General features: G+C 34.6%; 2 protein-coding genes across 2 annotated transcripts; one reads left to right on the top strand and one right to left on the bottom strand.

The window, feature by feature from the left end:
* The first annotated feature begins 102 nt into the window (after positions 1-102).
* On the top strand, positions 103-12,374 carry LOC144444731 (TAF5-like RNA polymerase II p300/CBP-associated factor-associated factor 65 kDa subunit 5L). The gene is made up of 14 exons (XM_078134258.1): positions 103-221; positions 947-1,065; positions 2,064-2,142; positions 3,069-3,147; positions 3,763-3,892; positions 4,967-5,085; positions 5,863-6,067; positions 6,495-6,671; positions 7,525-7,631; positions 8,369-8,562; positions 8,931-9,044; positions 9,577-9,631; positions 10,471-10,651; positions 10,998-12,374. The coding sequence occupies exons 1-14, from the start codon at positions 153-155 to the stop codon at positions 11,116-11,118; spliced, it is 1,749 nt and encodes a 582-aa protein (XP_077990384.1). The 5' UTR covers positions 103-152; the 3' UTR covers positions 11,119-12,374.
* A 2,455-nt stretch (positions 12,375-14,829) lies between these two features.
* Positions 14,830-15,189, bottom strand: LOC144444935 (caspase-7-like). Its single transcript, XM_078134486.1, has one exon. The coding sequence runs from the start codon at positions 15,187-15,189 to the stop codon at positions 14,830-14,832; it is 360 nt and encodes a 119-aa protein (XP_077990612.1).
* Positions 15,190-19,510: the final 4,321 nt, after the last annotated feature.

Here is a 19,510-nt window from a genome sequence, read left to right as displayed (position 1 = left end):
CTTTAAACTTTGACATACAAACAAATCTCGTTCTGTACTCAAGTTCTCGTACATCACGAGAAATTATCCCTCAACATGGCGGTGATCTGTCAGAGCTGAATTTAGAAAACCGTGATGACACTCGTGTAGTATTTATTCTGAATGAACGCAAGATGAAGAGGGTGTGCGGTGATGATATCTCTACTGTAGTTGTAAACTATCTAAAGAAACGACAATATACGGTGAGTTCATATGTGCCCATTCACTGCTCACCATCCAATGTTGTCTGTTGTTGACACGCACGGCTTTGTTTTCATCGACATCTCTGAGTTTTGTGTCTATTTTCAGCACTATACACCATCTATCCCAACATGATAACCATATGTCTATAACTAGTAACGATAGTTTTGACGCTACTTTACAAACCAAGAGCTGTGTGTAACTGCTGCATGCTGACAGCTTTATTAGTATTACACAAGTTGTATCTTCTGTGGGCATGGTCGAATAAAGAACAAAACAAGTAGAAGTACCAGTAAAACTGCATCAGTACATGGAACACATCAGTGCTGGATTTGAACATTCGATAAAATTCTGAAGTTCAATGACAACAGTAAAGCGTGAGCCAACGTTCATCCACCTTTCTAGTTTTACTTTGAATTGTATAAACATTTTTGCAATATCTCGCAGGTAACTTTTCCAATTTGTCTGTCTGTCTGTCTGTCTGTCTGTCTGTCTGTCTGTCTGTCTGTCACTGTGTCTGTCTGTCTGTCTGTCTGTCTCTGTCTGTCTGTCTGTCTGTCTGTCTGTCTTTGAGTCTACCTAGCTGTATGTCTATCTATCTATCTATCTATCTGTCTGTCTGTGGTGTCTGTGTGCATGATCCATTAAAAGTCACTGAAAACCATCATACTGTAACTTACAGTAATTTTCAATATTCACTAAATTTGTAAATGTTGTTATTTTACAGGACAATGAAGCATCTTTCAAAAAGGAAATAAAACAATCTCATTTTGTAGCAGACATGGCTAATGACGTAACTATGGCAGTAGAAACCTGTATCACCAACACTATATCTTATACTACATGGTAAGCCTATGATGTCAATTTATTTCATCATCCAAATCTCACATTTAGCCTTCATTGCTGTTTACATGTAGATATCCAGTACAACTCAATAATCATTTTAGTTATCCAGACTCTCACTGCCAGATGAGTCTAGGGAAAGATCCTCCCAAATCTCCAGTCCCTCACTAGATCTCTCGCTGGGGAATTCTTCACATCCAACATTGCATGTTAAATGATCCAGGTTCCTTTGCATCAGGTGTGCATGTCTCAAGTGATTAATGTCCAACAGCATTTTTAGATTAAAGTGGTCGTATAGATGAGGATTGGGTATTTATTTTGGATATTTAATTTATAAAATAATTTCACCATGGCTTCCTACTTGAAAAATTAATGTGACACAACATATGCCAAGTCTGTGTTTGTAACTTAATACATTGCAAAAAGACAAAAAAAAACGTGTAAAACAAAGTTTGCTATTGTACATACAATAACAAACATTGTACACATTTATTAATCGTTTGCAATTTTTTGAGTTCCAAACAAAGACTTGGCATATGTTGTGTCACATTATTTTTTCAAGTAGGAAGCCATGGTGAAATCATTTTATAAATTAATTATCCAAAATAAATACCCAATCCTCATCCATATGACCACTTTTAACTACAAATGTATATCCAAAATAACTTTAATAAATTATCACATGTTGTATGTAGAGTATCATTACTGTTTTTTAAGTAACGTGACCCCATTTAGAAAATTGAATAGTAAAATAGGAGAAAACGCAATATTTATCATTTCAGTACAGAAAAAGGTTGAAATTGTAATCTCTGTTGAGGGCACTGATTTTTGGGTGCAGACTCAAAAATCAATCTGATTTTATATATTGTGTATACAAAAAGTATGTTTACCATATTACCATATGTTTAGATATCCATTTGTTTTCTTCCAGTAGTGATGATTCATACTTTGAATAATTTGTTTATATTTGTTTATTTATGTTTACATTTGTTCTTTTCCAGTGATCATGATCCTGATATCTATGATGTTCAGTATTCCAGATTTCAAACTTTTATTGAAGAAGCTGTGGATGATTATAAGGTAAATTAATTAGATGACACGATTTTCAAATGTATTGTATAAAAGATATAAACAATCTCAGCAATCTACCTAGTCTGGATGCCAACATGGTTTCTAACTAAACAACGTATAGTCAAAGCCCCTCATTCAGCACAAAAAGTTGTTCGTCCAATCATAGAACCCCAACTGTTATAGTGATGTAAACAGTGTATAAGTAGCATCCTGAGCTGACAAATATACCATATTTGGACATAATATAACTGCCTCAATGAGGGACTATGTTATTGGTTAGAAATTTTTGTGATTTATTAACAAAGACATGATTTTAATGACTGTGTGGGTGGCTGTGCATGAATTTTAAATTGCATCTGATGCATCTCAGGACTTCTAGAGTATTGACTTTGACTATACTGTGAGTGGAGATGTAAATGGTAACAATATTGTATAGGAACTAGACTACAATCTACCGGATGGACTTCTAGCAATAAGCATTCATGTGCTGTAATCAGTCAGTACCATATTACTGGTTGAAATAGTGAGAATTTGGATTGTGGCTGGCATAAGCAACATTTCATACATCAAGTTATTCCATTCTGTCATTTATGGATCAATATATACAACATATACTCTACTACACTAGTCGTGTGATGAGACCTTGGATCTACATTTTGGAGTTGCTGAATAAAGCTATAAAAAGTAATGAGTACCTGTGTCTGGGTGCAGCTAGTGCCATCAGTGGCGACCTTTGGTCCCTTAAAGTTTTAGAGTAAGCCAAATAGCCTGAAGGTGTCTAGCAGCTAGACTAACACTACACATTAAGTTATAGTTTATGCAATCTTTACATGTATTCTGACTGGGATATTCAATGACTTCACCATGCGTAATGATCTCCATTGTCATAGAGTACAGTATTAACATCAATGCATGTATTTATTCGATACTTATAGACTGAACTACAGAAGTTACTCTATCCACTATTTGTTCATATCTATATTGAGATGATTTGTCAAGGCCATAAGGCAACAGGTAAGTCAGACACATTCAACAATAGAAAGTTATAAGGATTAATTTATTTGTGCAAATGAAATATTATTAACAAAACTGTTATGTAGAATATTTATTATATATTGCCTTGATATGAATTGTCAGTACAGTTACATGACATCTAATGTATACATGTCTGGTTATACAATGCCATCCATGCAGTGTACGGCTAAATATACTCCGGATGTGCACTGGTGATGTTGTATATAAATTGTAAAATAATATATCACTGACTAAAACATCAGTTGGTGAATTTAAAGTTACTCAAATTGTTTTTTGATCTTTTGGGTCATGTGGTGTTGATCTCATGGAAATGAAAGCAAGTCATTATATTTCCCAGAAAGGGAGGCACATATATTATGTCTCAGCACTCTTTTACATGTAAACAGTACACCATATTCTACTTATCGGCCATATTTTGTCCATTGTCTCATAAGTACTGGCATGTGATTTTAACCCTCACTATCCTTCATCTGGCAATGGGGTGCCTTTTACAATTTTATATGGCATATACTGTAACATCTGTTGCACATGAAAGCAGATCAGTCGGTTTGAAATAATATACATGACTTGTATGTTTGTTTGTTTGTTTGACAGGGAATGATTATCTCTACAAAAATCAAGATCAGTTCCTAGATGTAGAAGAACAAAAACAGCTGATTGATAATTTATGTGGTGTTATACAAAAGAATGACATCCTATGCAAACCTATTGTGAAAAGTTTCAGGTACAGTTAGTATAAGTACACATTGAACAGTTTATTGTACTACACCACAATTTTTTAAGATATATTTATTGGGTTTCAACAAGAGTGGGTGTATTTCACTAAAACAAGAAGGTGACATTAAATATCGGACTGGTGTAAACATGTTGTTATTTCCTGAACATAATGCTAACAATCAGAAATAGTAGATCAGAAATAGTATACGAAATAAATTTGACTTCCACAGTCGGTTAGGACACATGAATCGGGAAGAATTGACAGCAAAGAATGCAGTGTAATCAGTGTAATAATGCTATGCTACATATGCTCAAAAACTTAATTCCAATAAACGAACATCGTCCGTTTAGGATAAAACCCCCTCCCTCCCCTAACAAACATTCACAAGTGCAACATCAACATGTGACGTATGATGTAAACCCAATCTGATTAAAATCTGATGTTAGATAGGCTGGTTTTCCTGTATTTACCTTTATTCCATCGTTATTGCGTCTTTTACGTTAGTTTTTTATTTTCCTGGACGAACGCCTTTCAACGTAAAAGACGCAATGACGATGGAATAAAGGTAAATACAGGAAAACCAGCCTATCTAACATCAGATTTTAATCAGATTGGATGTAAACCATGCATGATGAAAACTGTTGCAGTCATACCACTACGATTGATGCTACATGTATGTAAAAACATGATGGTAAACGCGAAGTTCCAACCTTATGAACCTGTTTACTGAGATGATGGTAAACACATCAAAATACTACCAGAAACCCTGCTCTCTATCTTACATTAGAAATAAATTCTTATCACCATATAAACATCTCAGTGGTAAATACAGAAGCTTTTATTATTCAGGCGTGAAAGTTTTCGAAATTCGGTTAGAAGTGTGGAAATGAAGCAATCGCATTGACACCAGACCCCCTAACCCCTAAACGAACAAAGTTCGCTTATTGAGCTTGTGTGACATTGTGCGATCGTCCCTAAGATAACTTTACTATGACTACTATATAATAATGAAGTCAAATATTAGTACCGGTATATATTCTATTACGCTAAACAATTTATTTTGTCTGTGTTGTATTCCAGGGAAAGTAGATATGTTATCAAGTTATCCGAGCCTTGCTTACAGTATTTAATGAGATACTTACAAAGTGATGACAATACTGTTTTATTGAAAGTTTTTAATACTCATATCCAAGTTCAAGGTGAGTGTATGTAGTAAAAAGTATGTGGTGATCATTTTTCTTGTCAGTGTGAAATATTTCTATATTTCATAAATTTAATACTGTCAGTTAAGCTTATTTGTTGGGAGTTTAGCTGTTGAACCAATCCCCATGAAAGGAGGAGAACAAGATGAGTTTGGTTGATTTTAGGGTGTGATTCTTGCTGTATACATGTATTTAAAAGGTACATGTAGTATTCTGCTTGCTGACTTGAGTATACTTAACCATCACTTGCAATGGACTGAACTCAAACCTGGTATTAAGATATAACTAATAAATGATCTAATGATGATGTAATTTGTTATAAGTGTGAAAATGTTAAGGAAATCCCTACTGTGTAATCAGCTGTTTTAACAATGCCATGGAAACACTTGTTATGTTATAGACTGTATGCATAGACGTTAACACTAACAGTAGACTTGTTTAACCAAGTTTTTATATATCAATTTTCACCCAAGCAAGAAGGTTTCTAGATCAGCTTGTGCCATTGTCAGATTAGGATTAATGTTTGGCTGAAAAACAGTTGTCTTGCAGAGTTATAGAAAAAGTGGTCCTGAACACAAAATTACATCTTTCTTATGGCCCAACTGATAATGTAGTGATCCAAATCCATGATATATAAAGACTGGAGTTTAATCTACAAATTATTTTTCCTTCCTGAGGTTATGAGACATATGGAAAAATTCATATAGCAACTTTGATAGGTAGTAAATTATGGATCTCACAATTTGATAATTTTTTTTCCTTTTGTCTGTTAAGTTCATGGCCTTCAGAATGGAACTCTTGACCTCCAGGACAGTGGTAACTCAGAAACCTCTGTATCCATGGAAACAGAAGCAGCTAAAAAGAAATCAACAAGTTCAGTGACCCTGAGGTCATTAAAAGAGTGTATACAGAAAGTACGTGAGGGCCCATCACCACTGTCGTCTATCTTATTCTATAGTTTGTTAAATACATACCAAGGGTAAGTTGAATGGTTTTTTTGGGTTTTTTTATTCCTCCGATCTCAGAGATTTAAGTATTTCAGCTAAATTACTCAGCCTCCTTCAGCTGTTATTACAATCATGTGACAAATCTATGCCATTGAGTAGACAATAAAAGCTGAAGATGGCTGAGTGATTAACAGCTGAAATATACCCACAACTATACTAGGTAAATTATTTATGTTCTGAGTCCAGAACTAATACAAAATATGATTCCAAATCAAGGCAACAACATTTTTGGTGGCTGTAAGGGTTGTAAAAAACAGCACCATCTATCATAGCGAGAATGAGACTGACAGTTGAATGCACTCAGCATAGTAGCATTGATGTAAAGATAATAGTTACCATTTCTACACTTTTTCTTGAACAGTAGGAAAATATTAAGTATTTTCATTCTTCTTCCCACAGTTTAAATAGTGTTAGTGTTGCTAAAGACCAGAAGTACATGTGTGGTGGTTTTGATGACTCATCATTAAAACTATGGAGTTTAACACCTAGAAAGTTACAAGAATCCCCACATGAAGTGGACATTTCTAGAATACACTGTGCAGGAGATTACAGTCAGGAGGGATACCAAGAGGAAAAGTGAGTAGACAAGACATACTTTTACTACTATCAAAGTAACTGTACTCTGTGTGCGTGTGCGTGTGTGTGTGTGTGTGTGTGTGTGTGTGTGTGTGTGTGTGTGTGTGTGTGTGTGTGTGCACATATAACAATACTATTGTAATACTGGAATCAGGATGAAGGCTATCTCTGCCATGAACAAGGAACTAAACTTTGTTCATCAAGACACACCCCCTCCACCCCACTAGGTGTTTTGAACAACAAACTCATGTGAGTGATACAAGGAAAGCAAGATACAATTAGAAAATACTGAAAATAAGACATAAAGAAAAATTGAAAACAAGATGAAATGTGTATATTTATCACTTTGTAAAAATGTCATTGTTGTTTACACTATTATGATTATAAGGGTCCCTGGGACACATAGGTGTTTTCATTATCACAGCACTCTACAACTATAAACTTTCTAAGTTCTTGTCCTTATACATTGTGTGCATGAATAAACAGAATGTAGAGGGGAAGTACATTACTGGTCAGTGGATAGTACAGTGAATACAACCATGGAGAAACCAATAAGAAATTGCATGTGCTACACTTTAAGATAGCAAGATTGGATGAATATAGTTTATTGCTACATTTATTTAGACTAAATGTAGCAAGACATTACTATCTTGGTTCTTAAAGTGTAGTATGTACAGTTTGTTATTGATTTCTGTATGGTCATATCAGACAGAGCCAGCTAACAGTAACATGCCACACGCTGTAATACCGATAACTTGTATGGAAGAGGAAAGTTGTTGAGATAAAAGTTTTGCATCTTTCAGATTATGTCATACATGCATCTTAATGTGAGAATGGGTTTGTTGTATTTCAGAGTTGGTTGTGAACATAAAACATTACATGGACATAGTGGCCCAGTGTATGGAAGTTGCTTTACAGTTGATTCTACATATATGTTATCATGTTCTGAAGATACTACTGGTAAGACAATCCAAAGTATTCATCAGCCTTGTAGATCGAATGAATTACATAGGTTATAATGTACAATTTGTTCAATTTAGTAAATAGCATTGAGTTTCTGATCTGTCCTGATCGACAATCCTCATCAGAATGACAAATTCTCATAGTTATAGTTGACCACTAGGTGGCGGTATGATCAGTCAGTTATTAGATGTTAGGTAGCTTGATGTCCTCATCTCTGTTGATCTTAGGATTGTAGCATCTGATGTTGATAGCCTCCCTGATCTTTCTCGGTGACTTGTGGGCACGTATCAATAATGGAGACAGAGTCTTGGTTGACATGATTTAAGTAATGGGCATTGTTAAAGATATCTAAATATGTATGCTAAGATACAAAAATGTTGTCCAGTGTTGTAAAGAAATGTAACTTATGAAGTTTAGAATTGTCCACCTGCAAGCCATTGAGCTCTTTGAAATGATGAAACTAAGGAATTTTTTGAGTGTATTAGTCAGAAGAGTGAACAATAGTTTTATATCACAACTCACTTTGGAGGTTGTTAGTGACCACATGTCACCAGGTAATTGATTTGTTACATTTCTGAACACTAACCCCTCCAGGGCAGTCATCCTTTACTTCATATTTACAGAAATTTCCTTTAAAGTTTGTAAAGTTGACTGTTTAACTAAAGTGCTCTGTATATCTGAAAAACACTGAATCAAACAGTGGAGTGATATCACTGTTCACATATTTGTTTCAGTTCGTTTATGGAATTTAGACACATTTACCAATGTAGTAGCGTACCGTGGTCACAATCTGCCTGTATGGGACATTGATATGAGTTCTGCTGGTTTATACTTTGCGACCGCATCTCAAGATAACACAGCCAGACTATGGACACTATCTAGAAACTATCCTATCAGAATATTTGCAGGACATATGGCTGATGTTGATGTAAGTAAAACAGATTTAAGTAGCAAAAATATATAGTACATTCTTTGGTCACTAGCATCAACAGTGTTTTTTTTACTAAGGTTGGAGAAGCTCGGAAACAGAAAGAATGAAAAGAGTAAAAGTGGCAGCGTGTCCCATTAATCTATCGTAATTTTGTTTTAAAATGCTAATAAAATGATATTGGATTCCAAGTAGATTTACAATTGCAAGAATGTGGGGCAGGCCCAGCATTAGGACAATTCTCAAAATGAAGATTAAGGTACATGTACATGTGTAATAATTTAATAAATCTCTCTGTCCATAGAATTAATGACCTTATAATATTTTGATACCTTCAACATAGCTCTTTTTTTTCATGTTTATTTCAGTGTGTTCGATTTCATCCAAATTGTAATTACATAGCAACAGGGTCATCTGATAGAACTGTTAGGTTATGGAGTTTACAGGATGGCCAGCCTGTCAGGTTATTTACTGGACACAAGGTAAAACAAATACTACTCTCACCTGTGAGGGCGCTCTTCAGGTTAAAAATGGACAATTTGACTAACACATGTATACATTGTTTTATTGGCCTGTTATACAATATTACAGACATGTCTCATCAAAGATTACATATTTTACTTTCAACACAGACAGATTTGCCAGCTGAACCATACAATTTACTGCATTATTGGCAGCATCAAAGAATCAGTCAGTGTATGTAGACAAAAGACAGTATGTGTGGTACATTTACTGATTGATTCAGATTCACCAAGACTCAGTGCTCTGATGTGGAAATATTACACACACAATATTGCAAATGTAACATGTGACAACATATTGACATTTTGTGCAATTCATTTGAACTAGGTAATGTGTTAGTCTGTAAAATACCACATTCATGGTATGCTATCAGTTATCACTCACCTGATCCGGCTGAACAATATGATGTATCTTATAGTCTATATAGTCAATATACATGTGTAGATTTGATCAGTTCATCATATTAATATTTTGCACTATTCATTCCTATAGGGCAGCATATACAGCTTAGCATTTTCACCAAATGGGAAGTATCTAGCTTCATCAGGTAAGATGAACATTTCGATTTTCATTTTAATAGTTACTAAATTTTGATTCGTGTACTATGGACTTTGATCATGCAGTGATTTAATTATTCAGCGTTAATGCCTCTCCGAAACTGGCAGAATAATATGTCCATAAATTGATGTTAGTTGGTATCATTGATTCCTGTTTATGATAATGTATTCTCCATAGTAAAATTAGTTTTGATGAAAAAATTGACATTATTTATTGAGATGATCATCATGTCATGAATATTGCTTCATTTAGTCTAACATGTTAACACTTTATGTACCGACATTTTGACCTCATGTGGAAGGTCTTGTTTAGGGTCCAAAAACAAGTACATGAACAAAATGGTATAGAATGAGTGGAATAAACCAAGTGATTGACATTGCAATACTGAAAGTGTCCTAAAACAAGATATACTTAGTCAAATATCATCAATACCACATGATTTATTGGACTGTTTTGTAGTATGTACAAGCCAAAGGATTTCATGAAATATCCAGTATGAGTATGGCTACATGTACATGTATATATGTATGTGTGTGTGCATGCCATCACAGTTTATCAGACTTCAAGCATAGATACTCATACTCCATGAGTGTCATTGTCAGTCACACACACACACACACACACACACACACACACACACACACACACATATGCACACACATACACAATATACACATACACATACACATACACAATGTACACATACACTTGCATACACATGCACACACACACACACACACACACACACACACATACACACATATAAGTCATGCACACAATCACACAATACAAACACCAAGTTAACAGATTTTATTTTTCATGCTGTAGGAGAAGACAGGAAGATTAAACTGTGGGACTTGGGTTCTGGTAAATTATTAAAAGAATTAAGAGGACACACAGACACTGTATATAGTCTTAGTTTTAGCAATGACAGTACAATGTTAGCTTCAGGAGGACTGGATAGTAACATTCGTATTTGGGATATCAGACACTCACTCAACTCTAGTCAGTAAGTATATGTTACATTTTTACAGTGTCTGTACAGGTATATATCACAATGTTTGTTACTGTGTCTGTACAGGTATTTATCACAATGTTACAGTGTCTGTACAGGTATATATATCAATGTTTGTTACAGTGTCTGTACAGGTATATATCACATTGTTACAATGTATGTACATATATATATCACATTGTATTTACAGTGTCTGTACAGTGAGAAGAAAGTTGATGTATGAAACTTAAGAATAAGACCTATTGAAAACAGTAAAAAAAATAAAATTGTGAAATGGATATTAAAAAATTATTTTGACAGGTAACTGACCTTATTTTTACTTTTTACATTTCATTTGCAGATCAGAGAGTACCCCATCACAGGAGTTGTTAGGTACATTTCCAGCCAAGACATCCACCATTCACCATGTAGGCTTTGTTTCTTGTAATCTACTGCTAGGCGCTGGTACTGCTGTGTCATGACACCATCACTACGTCCCTAACTACTGTAAAGATTAGTACTGTACCAGACTAGGAAACTATGTTATGTACTTTAGGTACTGTTGTGTCATGACACCATCACTACGTCCATAACTACTGTAAGATTAATACCAGACTAGGAAACTATATAATGTACTGTTAGGTACTGTTCTGTCGTGACACTGTCACCATGCCCCTAACTACTGTAAGATTAGTACCAGACTAGGAAACTATATAATAGTTCCATAGTTCCATTCTGACAGTTAGGCCCTCCTGAACTGATTAGATTTCAAGTTGGGTGCACACACACATTTATCCTGATATGAAGTATCAGCTTGTGGGTTGTACTTGATGTCCTTTTCCTCCCAGTGAGTATCAAGTCTTATTTCAAAAGTTTGGATGGTTCCTGCAGTTACAATATTAGGTGGAAGTTTATTGCAGGTGTTGACTGATCTGTTGATGAAGATAATGTACTGCTAGGTAGTGTTGTGTCATGACTCAGTCACTACATCGTTATTTACTCTAAGATAATCTACTGTAAAGTTCCATTGCCTTCTTGCCATTATACAGCCATACTCCATAACCAGTTTAACTTGTAATATATTAATATTGATATCATGGTTGAACATTCCTTAGTGAAGTTTTTTATAAAAAGTACAATGGAAGTAAGACATCAAGCAATCTTTTAAACCTGCTGTAACTGGAGTATTATTGGTTTTTATCAGACTGTGAATAGTATATTCAAGTATTGCTAAAATATGTGTACCTATAATTAGGCATTATATGGAGGTAATTTTATCCATAAAGTGATAAGTAACAGTTGATATCGTGTTTGCATTTTGGTGCTGATTTTAAGGTGTGGACCTAAAATCGAAGTTACTGTGCCATTGTATGTGTACGACTACTTAAATATGATTACCCACATGTGATTCAATATTTTTCAGGTTGTACCATATTACAAGTAAGTTATTATATCTAGCAAAACAGTTTTCAAAAATGTTCCAGTTTCAGTTAGTGCAGCTTTTAAGTTCTGAGCCATCTTGTTACAATTCAGGTCTGTCAGTTCTTTAAGTGATGTTATGAACTCTGGCAATATAGATGCAACCCGCAAAGAGTGACTATACTTTTTAAAAGTGACTGACTCTATGTCTTTGGCTTGACTTATTCCTGCTTTCCACCAGCATGTAAACACACTGGTGATGAATAATCAGTGATTTAAAGCATAAGAGTGTACACAAGGATGAATCTTGCAATGTAAACCAAGACATAAAACTATATTTTGATGTAAGTTACTATGTACTATTACAACTTGTAAATAAAAATGTTACTCTGACACAAAGAAGTAGTCATTCTATAATCAGTACAACTCTAACAACCAACACAATGTCTCTACAGCTATGGTTTGTATGTATGTATGTATGTATGTATGTATGTATGTATGTATGTATGTATGTATGTGTGTGTGTGTGTGTATGTGTGCGTGTGTGTGTGTGTATGTATGTATGTATGTATGTATGTATGTATGCATATATATTGGGAGGGGGGAGTAAGTACAACAAGTTATATACATTCATGCTGCTTTATAACCAAAAATGTATTTATTCCATTAAATATCAAAAGATACAAAAATACAATTTCATATGAAATATGTACAATACCCATTTTATTTAAAAAAACTACAACTAACTAGCGTTGAACAACACATTGAAATAAAAAATAATACTAATGTATTAGGCAAAAAAAATAATTGTGTTTCTGATAACCAACCAACCCTAGTTTAAGCTGCTGACCCAAACATTTTTTACACATTTCAAAACAAAAACTGAAGAAATTCTTTGTCTTCATGGCCATCATGTATGTCTGTTTTCTTTCCTCAGTGATATCTGTACATATTTTATCAAACTACACAAGGGGTATTCTAACCGACATTTCATTTGTTTTTGTGTGGAAACAATATTTTTTTCAAAAATGAAAACAATTAAAAAGGTAAAGATAAAAATATAAAATAAAATCCTGATCTACCTCACCGTATGATTGTCTTGTCACTGCAAGGTGTCATTCAAACGACAAAATAACCATCTATTGCTATTTACGTTTCAGAAAAACACATCAAGTATTTAGAATGTTTCACCATTCATTCATTATTATTATTATAATTTAATTTAATTGATTTCATTAAATTTGTTGGTTGTGTGTATATATAAGTGTGAGTGTCTGGGGTACATATATAGGTAAATAGGTATGACCCATTCCATTCATTCATTCATTCATTCATTCATTCATTCGTTTTGTTTGTTTGTTTTCTTTGTTTGGTGTCATGGGTTGATATGGGTTTTGCTCTCTCTGATTGTTAAGTTGCTGACCCTTCTCAACCACCAATGCTGACCAGGAAGTACTGTCTGTATATGTCCCTCATTTATAGTGTTCATATTGTGTACAAGTATACTGCCTCAATTATAAGCCTAGTATGTGTGACCTTTCTAATGTAGACAATTTGTAAAGTGTATATTGCTAATACACAGCAGACTGATTACAGGGAATGATAGCCATCAGTCGGTTGTATTTAGCTCACAATGACATCTAAACAATGTTTTATGACGTCTGTGTTTACACCAGTCATTGACTTCACTTACTTGCACTGCTAACATTGTTTACACTCTATCCATTGACTATTTACTTACTTTACACTGCTAACATTGTTTACCGATTGATTACATTGAGATACCACATACTGGGCTGCAATTGAAACTATACTTTTACAATACTTGATGTGGATGCTATAAAAGAGTGACAAATCATGTAAATATTTTACTTCGAACACCGAGTATTAATTTACCACTTAAGCTTGTAATTGGTTGCATTATGGTATCATTGTCAATTCTGAACTGTATAAATAAAATGTTCATTACTGTAAACTACTATAAATGTTTACTTCACTTTCAATTTATTTACAAAATCTTCCTATGTAAAAAAATACTCTTCTTTATCAAGAAATATGATAGTAAAAAATAAATACTTTATCAATTTAATCATTTTACTTTATTTTCCAGATCACTGCAATTGGTGATCTGTAGAATAATTTACGATATTGCCAAAAATTAGATTTTTTTTAATATATGCAACTTTCTTATTTTCAATCAAGACCTACTGTATGTACTATTACCATGGCAACCATACTTAATTCTCTGTTTCCCATGACCCGACCAACCCTATATTTCTTGAATGTGGCAAAATAATAAGAAAATGACGCCCTCTACAGCAGGGTTAGAACAATTAAATAGCCACTGGTTGTACGATGGTGACATTTGGGAACGTTAATTAATAAAACAAATGGACCAAAGTTTGACAGAAAATGGACCTCCTGACTTTAATTATCCTTTCTACATTATTCAGACTTTTAAAATATGACTATGAATTGAAAGTATCATCAATGTGTACGTTTGTTTTTTGGATTTAAAAAAAAAACCCACATCAACAAAACAAAAAAAAAAACATTTATGTGTTTGCCCGACCGACCGACCCATCATTTTAAAGGCGTTTCAAACAGTGAATTAAGTGCGGGTGCTTTTACCTTTGGGTGCACTTACCTTTGTGTAGTAAATATGAAAATGAAAAAGTCACACTTCTGAAATGTCTCCAAATATTGCTTTGTTTAATGTCAATAGAGAAATGTAGTTTTGAAAAACCCTGCAGCTTAACTTGTAAATGCTTAATCTAAAAGTACACACTCTTTGTTAGAGTAAACAACGGAGCAGGCACCATCATACCACTCTCTTCTGCAACTTCACGGTTGACTCTGGTCAAAATATCTAATAGATGTAGTGACTTATGGTACTCTTTAATACACTTTACGACTTTACCGATGTAATATGAGCCTTTAGCTGAGTCAGGATATCGGAATGACTTGCATCCAGGGAAAGTGGAGTATCCTAACAAGAAATCCGACCATACCGGTACAGGTCTGTATCGCTCACATTCCTTAGCTGATACACCACCAAATTTAGCATCAGAGGGAGGAAACTGCATCGGCAGATCAGGTTCCTCATCTCCTTGGCAGGCCTGTATAAAGAACATCTTGGGAATAAACCACCCTCTGGGGTATGGTATATCTCGAGGTTTTGACCAGTTGGTGACAGATATACGCATGAGCGTCAGGGGTGGTTTATTGTTATTATTATATACTAGTATATTGAAATTTGCACAGAAACTGTTAAAAACGATAAAACAAACCACATTTTGGAATGGAAATGAAGTGTAGCTGATATACATCCGCCCCAGAACCTGAATAGCTGTTGAATTGTAAGTGTAATTCCATCCACTACTCTACATGTATCCTACCCCACAAACATATAGAAGGGTTAGAATGGTCTTTGTACCAGATTAACTGTTGATAAAAGTATAAACATTGAAATATCAGCCAGTGACATTAGTTTGCTACACTTTCATAATTAATCCTTGTTTTCGATCGGAGAATGTTGTTTTTTAAGGTTTTAATCTCGTTGAGTATGCCAATTACCGTTAATAACAATCAGCCCTGTAAATAGACATGGAGTGTAATTATTTCCCTGGATAAACAGAATGTAAACTACTTACACTAATTGCGAAGATCACATGAACTGTTAGTCTTGCTGCTAGACGTTCGGGCTTTCTTTCGATGCTATAACTATAAGCGAACAAAGTTCGCATGTGAGGGCCTGCCCGAACACGGATGTTCCATCCTCGATAGCGTTGTTCGGCTGTGTGTCGTATTTTATCGGAAGAACATCCGAGGGCTAGCTGATAGACTAATGAACTGTTGGATCCCATCGTATGTTCTGTTCTATCGTGTTATCGTCTCATTCAGCCTAGGCCTCGGTTAAATTGAAATTACAATATGATTGTACTGTGACTTAAGTTTGTAAGCCATGTTGGGATATAGGAATTTAAACTTAAAATTTTAGTTGATTCTCGGGTAAATACAGTATCATTGAAGGGGTGGATTTGAAGTTTTCGTTAGAAGTGTGAAAATGAAGTTCAGCAATTGCATTGACGCCAGACCCCTTCCCCCTAAATGATAGAAGTTTAAAAGTTTATTCAAAAAGTTTATTTATTTTCTAAAGCGCCTTTTCTATTTATTGATATTCAAAAGCGCTGTACATACAATAGATTTAAAAGCATGGTAAAACAATATAATAAAGCTAAAAACAACAAATTGTTTACAATAATTACAAAAAGGCAATGACTACTTAGTAAAAGACAAGTGATAATACATCAATACAGTTTATAATATTGTTTAAACAGTTTAACGTCTCTGATCAGCTTTAGTTCTCCAGGAATTGAGTTCCATAGCTTTGGTCCACAAATGGTAAGCGCTCTGTCATTTCATGATTTAGTGTATTATATGATCGAGGTACTACAAGATTTTTAAATGTATGTATCTACACATGAGTAGATACATACATGAATAAACGACAACAAACCAACGAACAAACACTGCCCCCCCCCCCCCGAAATGGTCACATATGGGTGGCCATATGTGACCATTTCGGGGGGGGGGGGGGGCAGTGTTTGTTCGTTGGTTTGTTGTCGTTTATTCATGTATGTATCTACTCATGTGTCGGGTAGTTAGTTTGTTTGTTTGTTTGTGTTTGTTTGTTTGTTTGTTTGTTTGTTTGTTTTTGTTTATTTATTTGTTTGTTTGTTTACTTGTTTATTTTTACTTGTTTGTGTTTTGTTTGTTTGTTTGTTTGTTTGTTTACTTGTTTGTTTGTATTTGTAAACAAAACTAACTGAGCCTGAGCTCCCTGTGCTGCAATCTGTCAAACAATACTGTGGCATTCCATACAATATGGAGTTTGCATAATCAAGATGAGAACTGACTAGAGGAATGGAATGTTTCACAAGCTTTCTGATTCAGATATTTACGAATACAACGGAGATTGTATAAGTTATGATTGACTTTCTTACAGATTTGGTTAACATGACGAACAATCGATATATTTGAATCTAACCAGCCTCCCAGATTGCGGACATGGTCAACTATTTTGATCTGATTATCTCCGACAGTAATGTATTTACTTGTTACTTTAGCTAATTGTTGTTTTGTCCCTGGTAGCATAACTTCAGTTTTGTCTTCATTTTAATTCAGTCTATATGTTGACACCCAGGCTTGTATGTCACCGACACACCTCTCTATATAGCATCAGTTTCATCATCTAATCGAGGTTTAAACACTTTCAAAAGTTGTGTATCATCAGCATAGCCGTATGAATTAATCATGTGGGTGTTTATGACGCGAAAGAGTGTACTCATAGGCCGTAAAAAGGACTGGACCAAGGCTTGATCCTTGTGGAACGCCAAACTTCAGTTGTTCACTTTCAGATAAACTGCCAGATACTATGACTTTCTGTGATCTGTTGGTGAGGTAACAGGCTAGCCAAGTGAGTGCGACATTTTGTACTCCAAATTCACGTTCCATTGTCTCCAATAGAATTGCATGGTCAATGGTATCAAAGGCTGTGCTCAGATCAAGTAGAACCAAAAGTGCAGCTTGTTTCTCAGGCTGACCCACACAGTCAAGTATGTCTGACATAACTTTACTGAAGACAATGTTTGTACTGTGGCATTGTCTGTACGCCGATTGATGAACTGGTAGCGGGGCATTGATCTGCATGTGAGTGGTGAGTTGATCGACAACAATTCACTGTACAATATCTTACCCACAACTCTCTTTGATTGGTATGCTTGGAGGTTCCTTATTTAATAACTTCTTCAATAATCCATACTTTTCAACATTTTAAGCATAGTAATTAAGTTTAATTAATATGTAGCAAAAGAACGCTTAGGAATCGAAAATAAAGTTATAAATTTTATATAAATATGTACTAACAACTAAATTAAGCATGTGCTGTGAATAAAACACTTTTGAATGTCAAAGTGTCAATAACCTGGGTAGACAGTGTGTATGATGAGTTTTAGTATGTAAATTTCTTTTGTTATACCTATTCAAATAAATCTATATCTTTGGCAAAGTCATAACAGGTGCATATATTTTCCTTAGTTTCGTTGCAAATATTCTGCATGTCTTTCAAGAAAACCTGCTGACAAATTCCTAAAATTGCTACTAACTCCTTCTACAATAAATCATTGATACCAGAACCGATGGAAATGGGTATTCAGAAACTCATCAGTGGCAATTCTACGCTTGCCAAATGGAAAAAAATGTTTTTACAAAACCCTATACACTGGTGAGATTTGTCTGACTTCAAGGAGAAGATATCCAACACTACAAATCAGACTGGAGAGAGTTGTGGGTAAAATGTTGTACAGCGAACAATCTGTTCTAATAGCTTGGGAATGAATGACAGGTTAATAACGGGTCGCCGCTGCTTTTTTGACCAATGGTACGACGGTTGCCTCCTTCCAAACATCTGGAAATGTACCATTTTGAAGGGAGCGATTGATCATGCAGGTGATGATAGGTAGCAAGACATCGACACATTTTTTAAGTAGCCATGTTGGAATAGGGTCACTTGCGCACTGTTTTGCCGGTGCTTTCATTATGTGTTTCTTTATTTCATCTTGTGTTACAGGTTCGTTTATTGATGAGCTTGTGTGACATTATGCGATCGTCCCTTATAATTGGTAACAACCTCTGTCCTACCACGTCCCCTATTGAAAAATCCTGACCCTGTTTATGATTTTCCCTGTCGATCCTAAACATTTCTTGATGAATTTTCAGAAAAATACTGTGATGGACAATGGTGTGAAAATGAGAAATCAACAAAAAAATAGACAAAATAAAAATGTGTCAAAATAAATAAAATAATTAAAAAACTGATCATGGAAATCATGTTCTCCTTGGTAACCCGCAAAATTATTTTTATTTGGCCTACTATGAAAACCTGAATTTCCAAACAAACGATGTTATACGAAACGTGTTTGTGCCCACTCACGTGATATTTGATTTATGTAATATTATTTACAAACTGTTAATGCCCATTGAGAAAACAATGGCAAGTACAGACATGTATAACTTTTGTCTGGCATGACACTCAAGGCAAATGAAAAAAAAATGTTTGTTTCTGATAACATGACTTCGGAATTTTATTTCATTTTACTTTAAAAATCACTTCGACTCCAAGATAAGATACTTGCCAGTCACAAAACATTTGTACTTCTGTGAAAGTGTTTTGAGATGTAAAAGGAGTAATTAATTTAAGACAATGATAACTTAAGTAGACGAATACATTATGCAGACGTCGGTACTGTTATTAGTATAAAATGACCTTGCTTGGTTCTCTTTGGAATACGATTTTTAAAGAATGAGAATACAGATGTGGTTAAGGCATGAAGGTATATATGGAAATATATGTAAATTGTTACAATTATTATTTTACCTTTTGTATGCAAAAAA

The sequence above is a fragment of the Glandiceps talaboti genome, chromosome 13 (genome assembly GCF_964340395.1).
Source record: "Glandiceps talaboti chromosome 13, keGlaTala1.1, whole genome shotgun sequence".
In the NCBI taxonomy this organism is placed as follows: domain Eukaryota; kingdom Metazoa; phylum Hemichordata; class Enteropneusta; family Spengelidae; genus Glandiceps; species Glandiceps talaboti.
This window is presented reverse-complemented; position numbering and strand designations above follow the sequence as displayed.

Excerpts from the sequence above, each read along its gene's own strand:
- LOC144444731 (XM_078134258.1), top strand. The coding sequence starts at position 153 with ATGAAGAGGGTGTGCGGTGATGATATCTCTACTGTAGTTGTAAACTAT. Across the intron at positions 3,893-4,966 it reads CCTATTGTGAAAAGTTTCAG|GGAAAGTAGATATGTTATCA; the intron begins GTACAGTTAGTA and ends GTTGTATTCCAG. Across the intron at positions 6,068-6,494 it reads TTGTTAAATACATACCAAGG|TTTAAATAGTGTTAGTGTTG; the intron begins GTAAGTTGAATG and ends TTCTTCCCACAG.
- LOC144444935 (XM_078134486.1), bottom strand. The coding sequence starts at position 15,189 with ATGTTCTTTATACAGGCCTGCCAAGGAGATGAGGAACCTGATCTGCCG.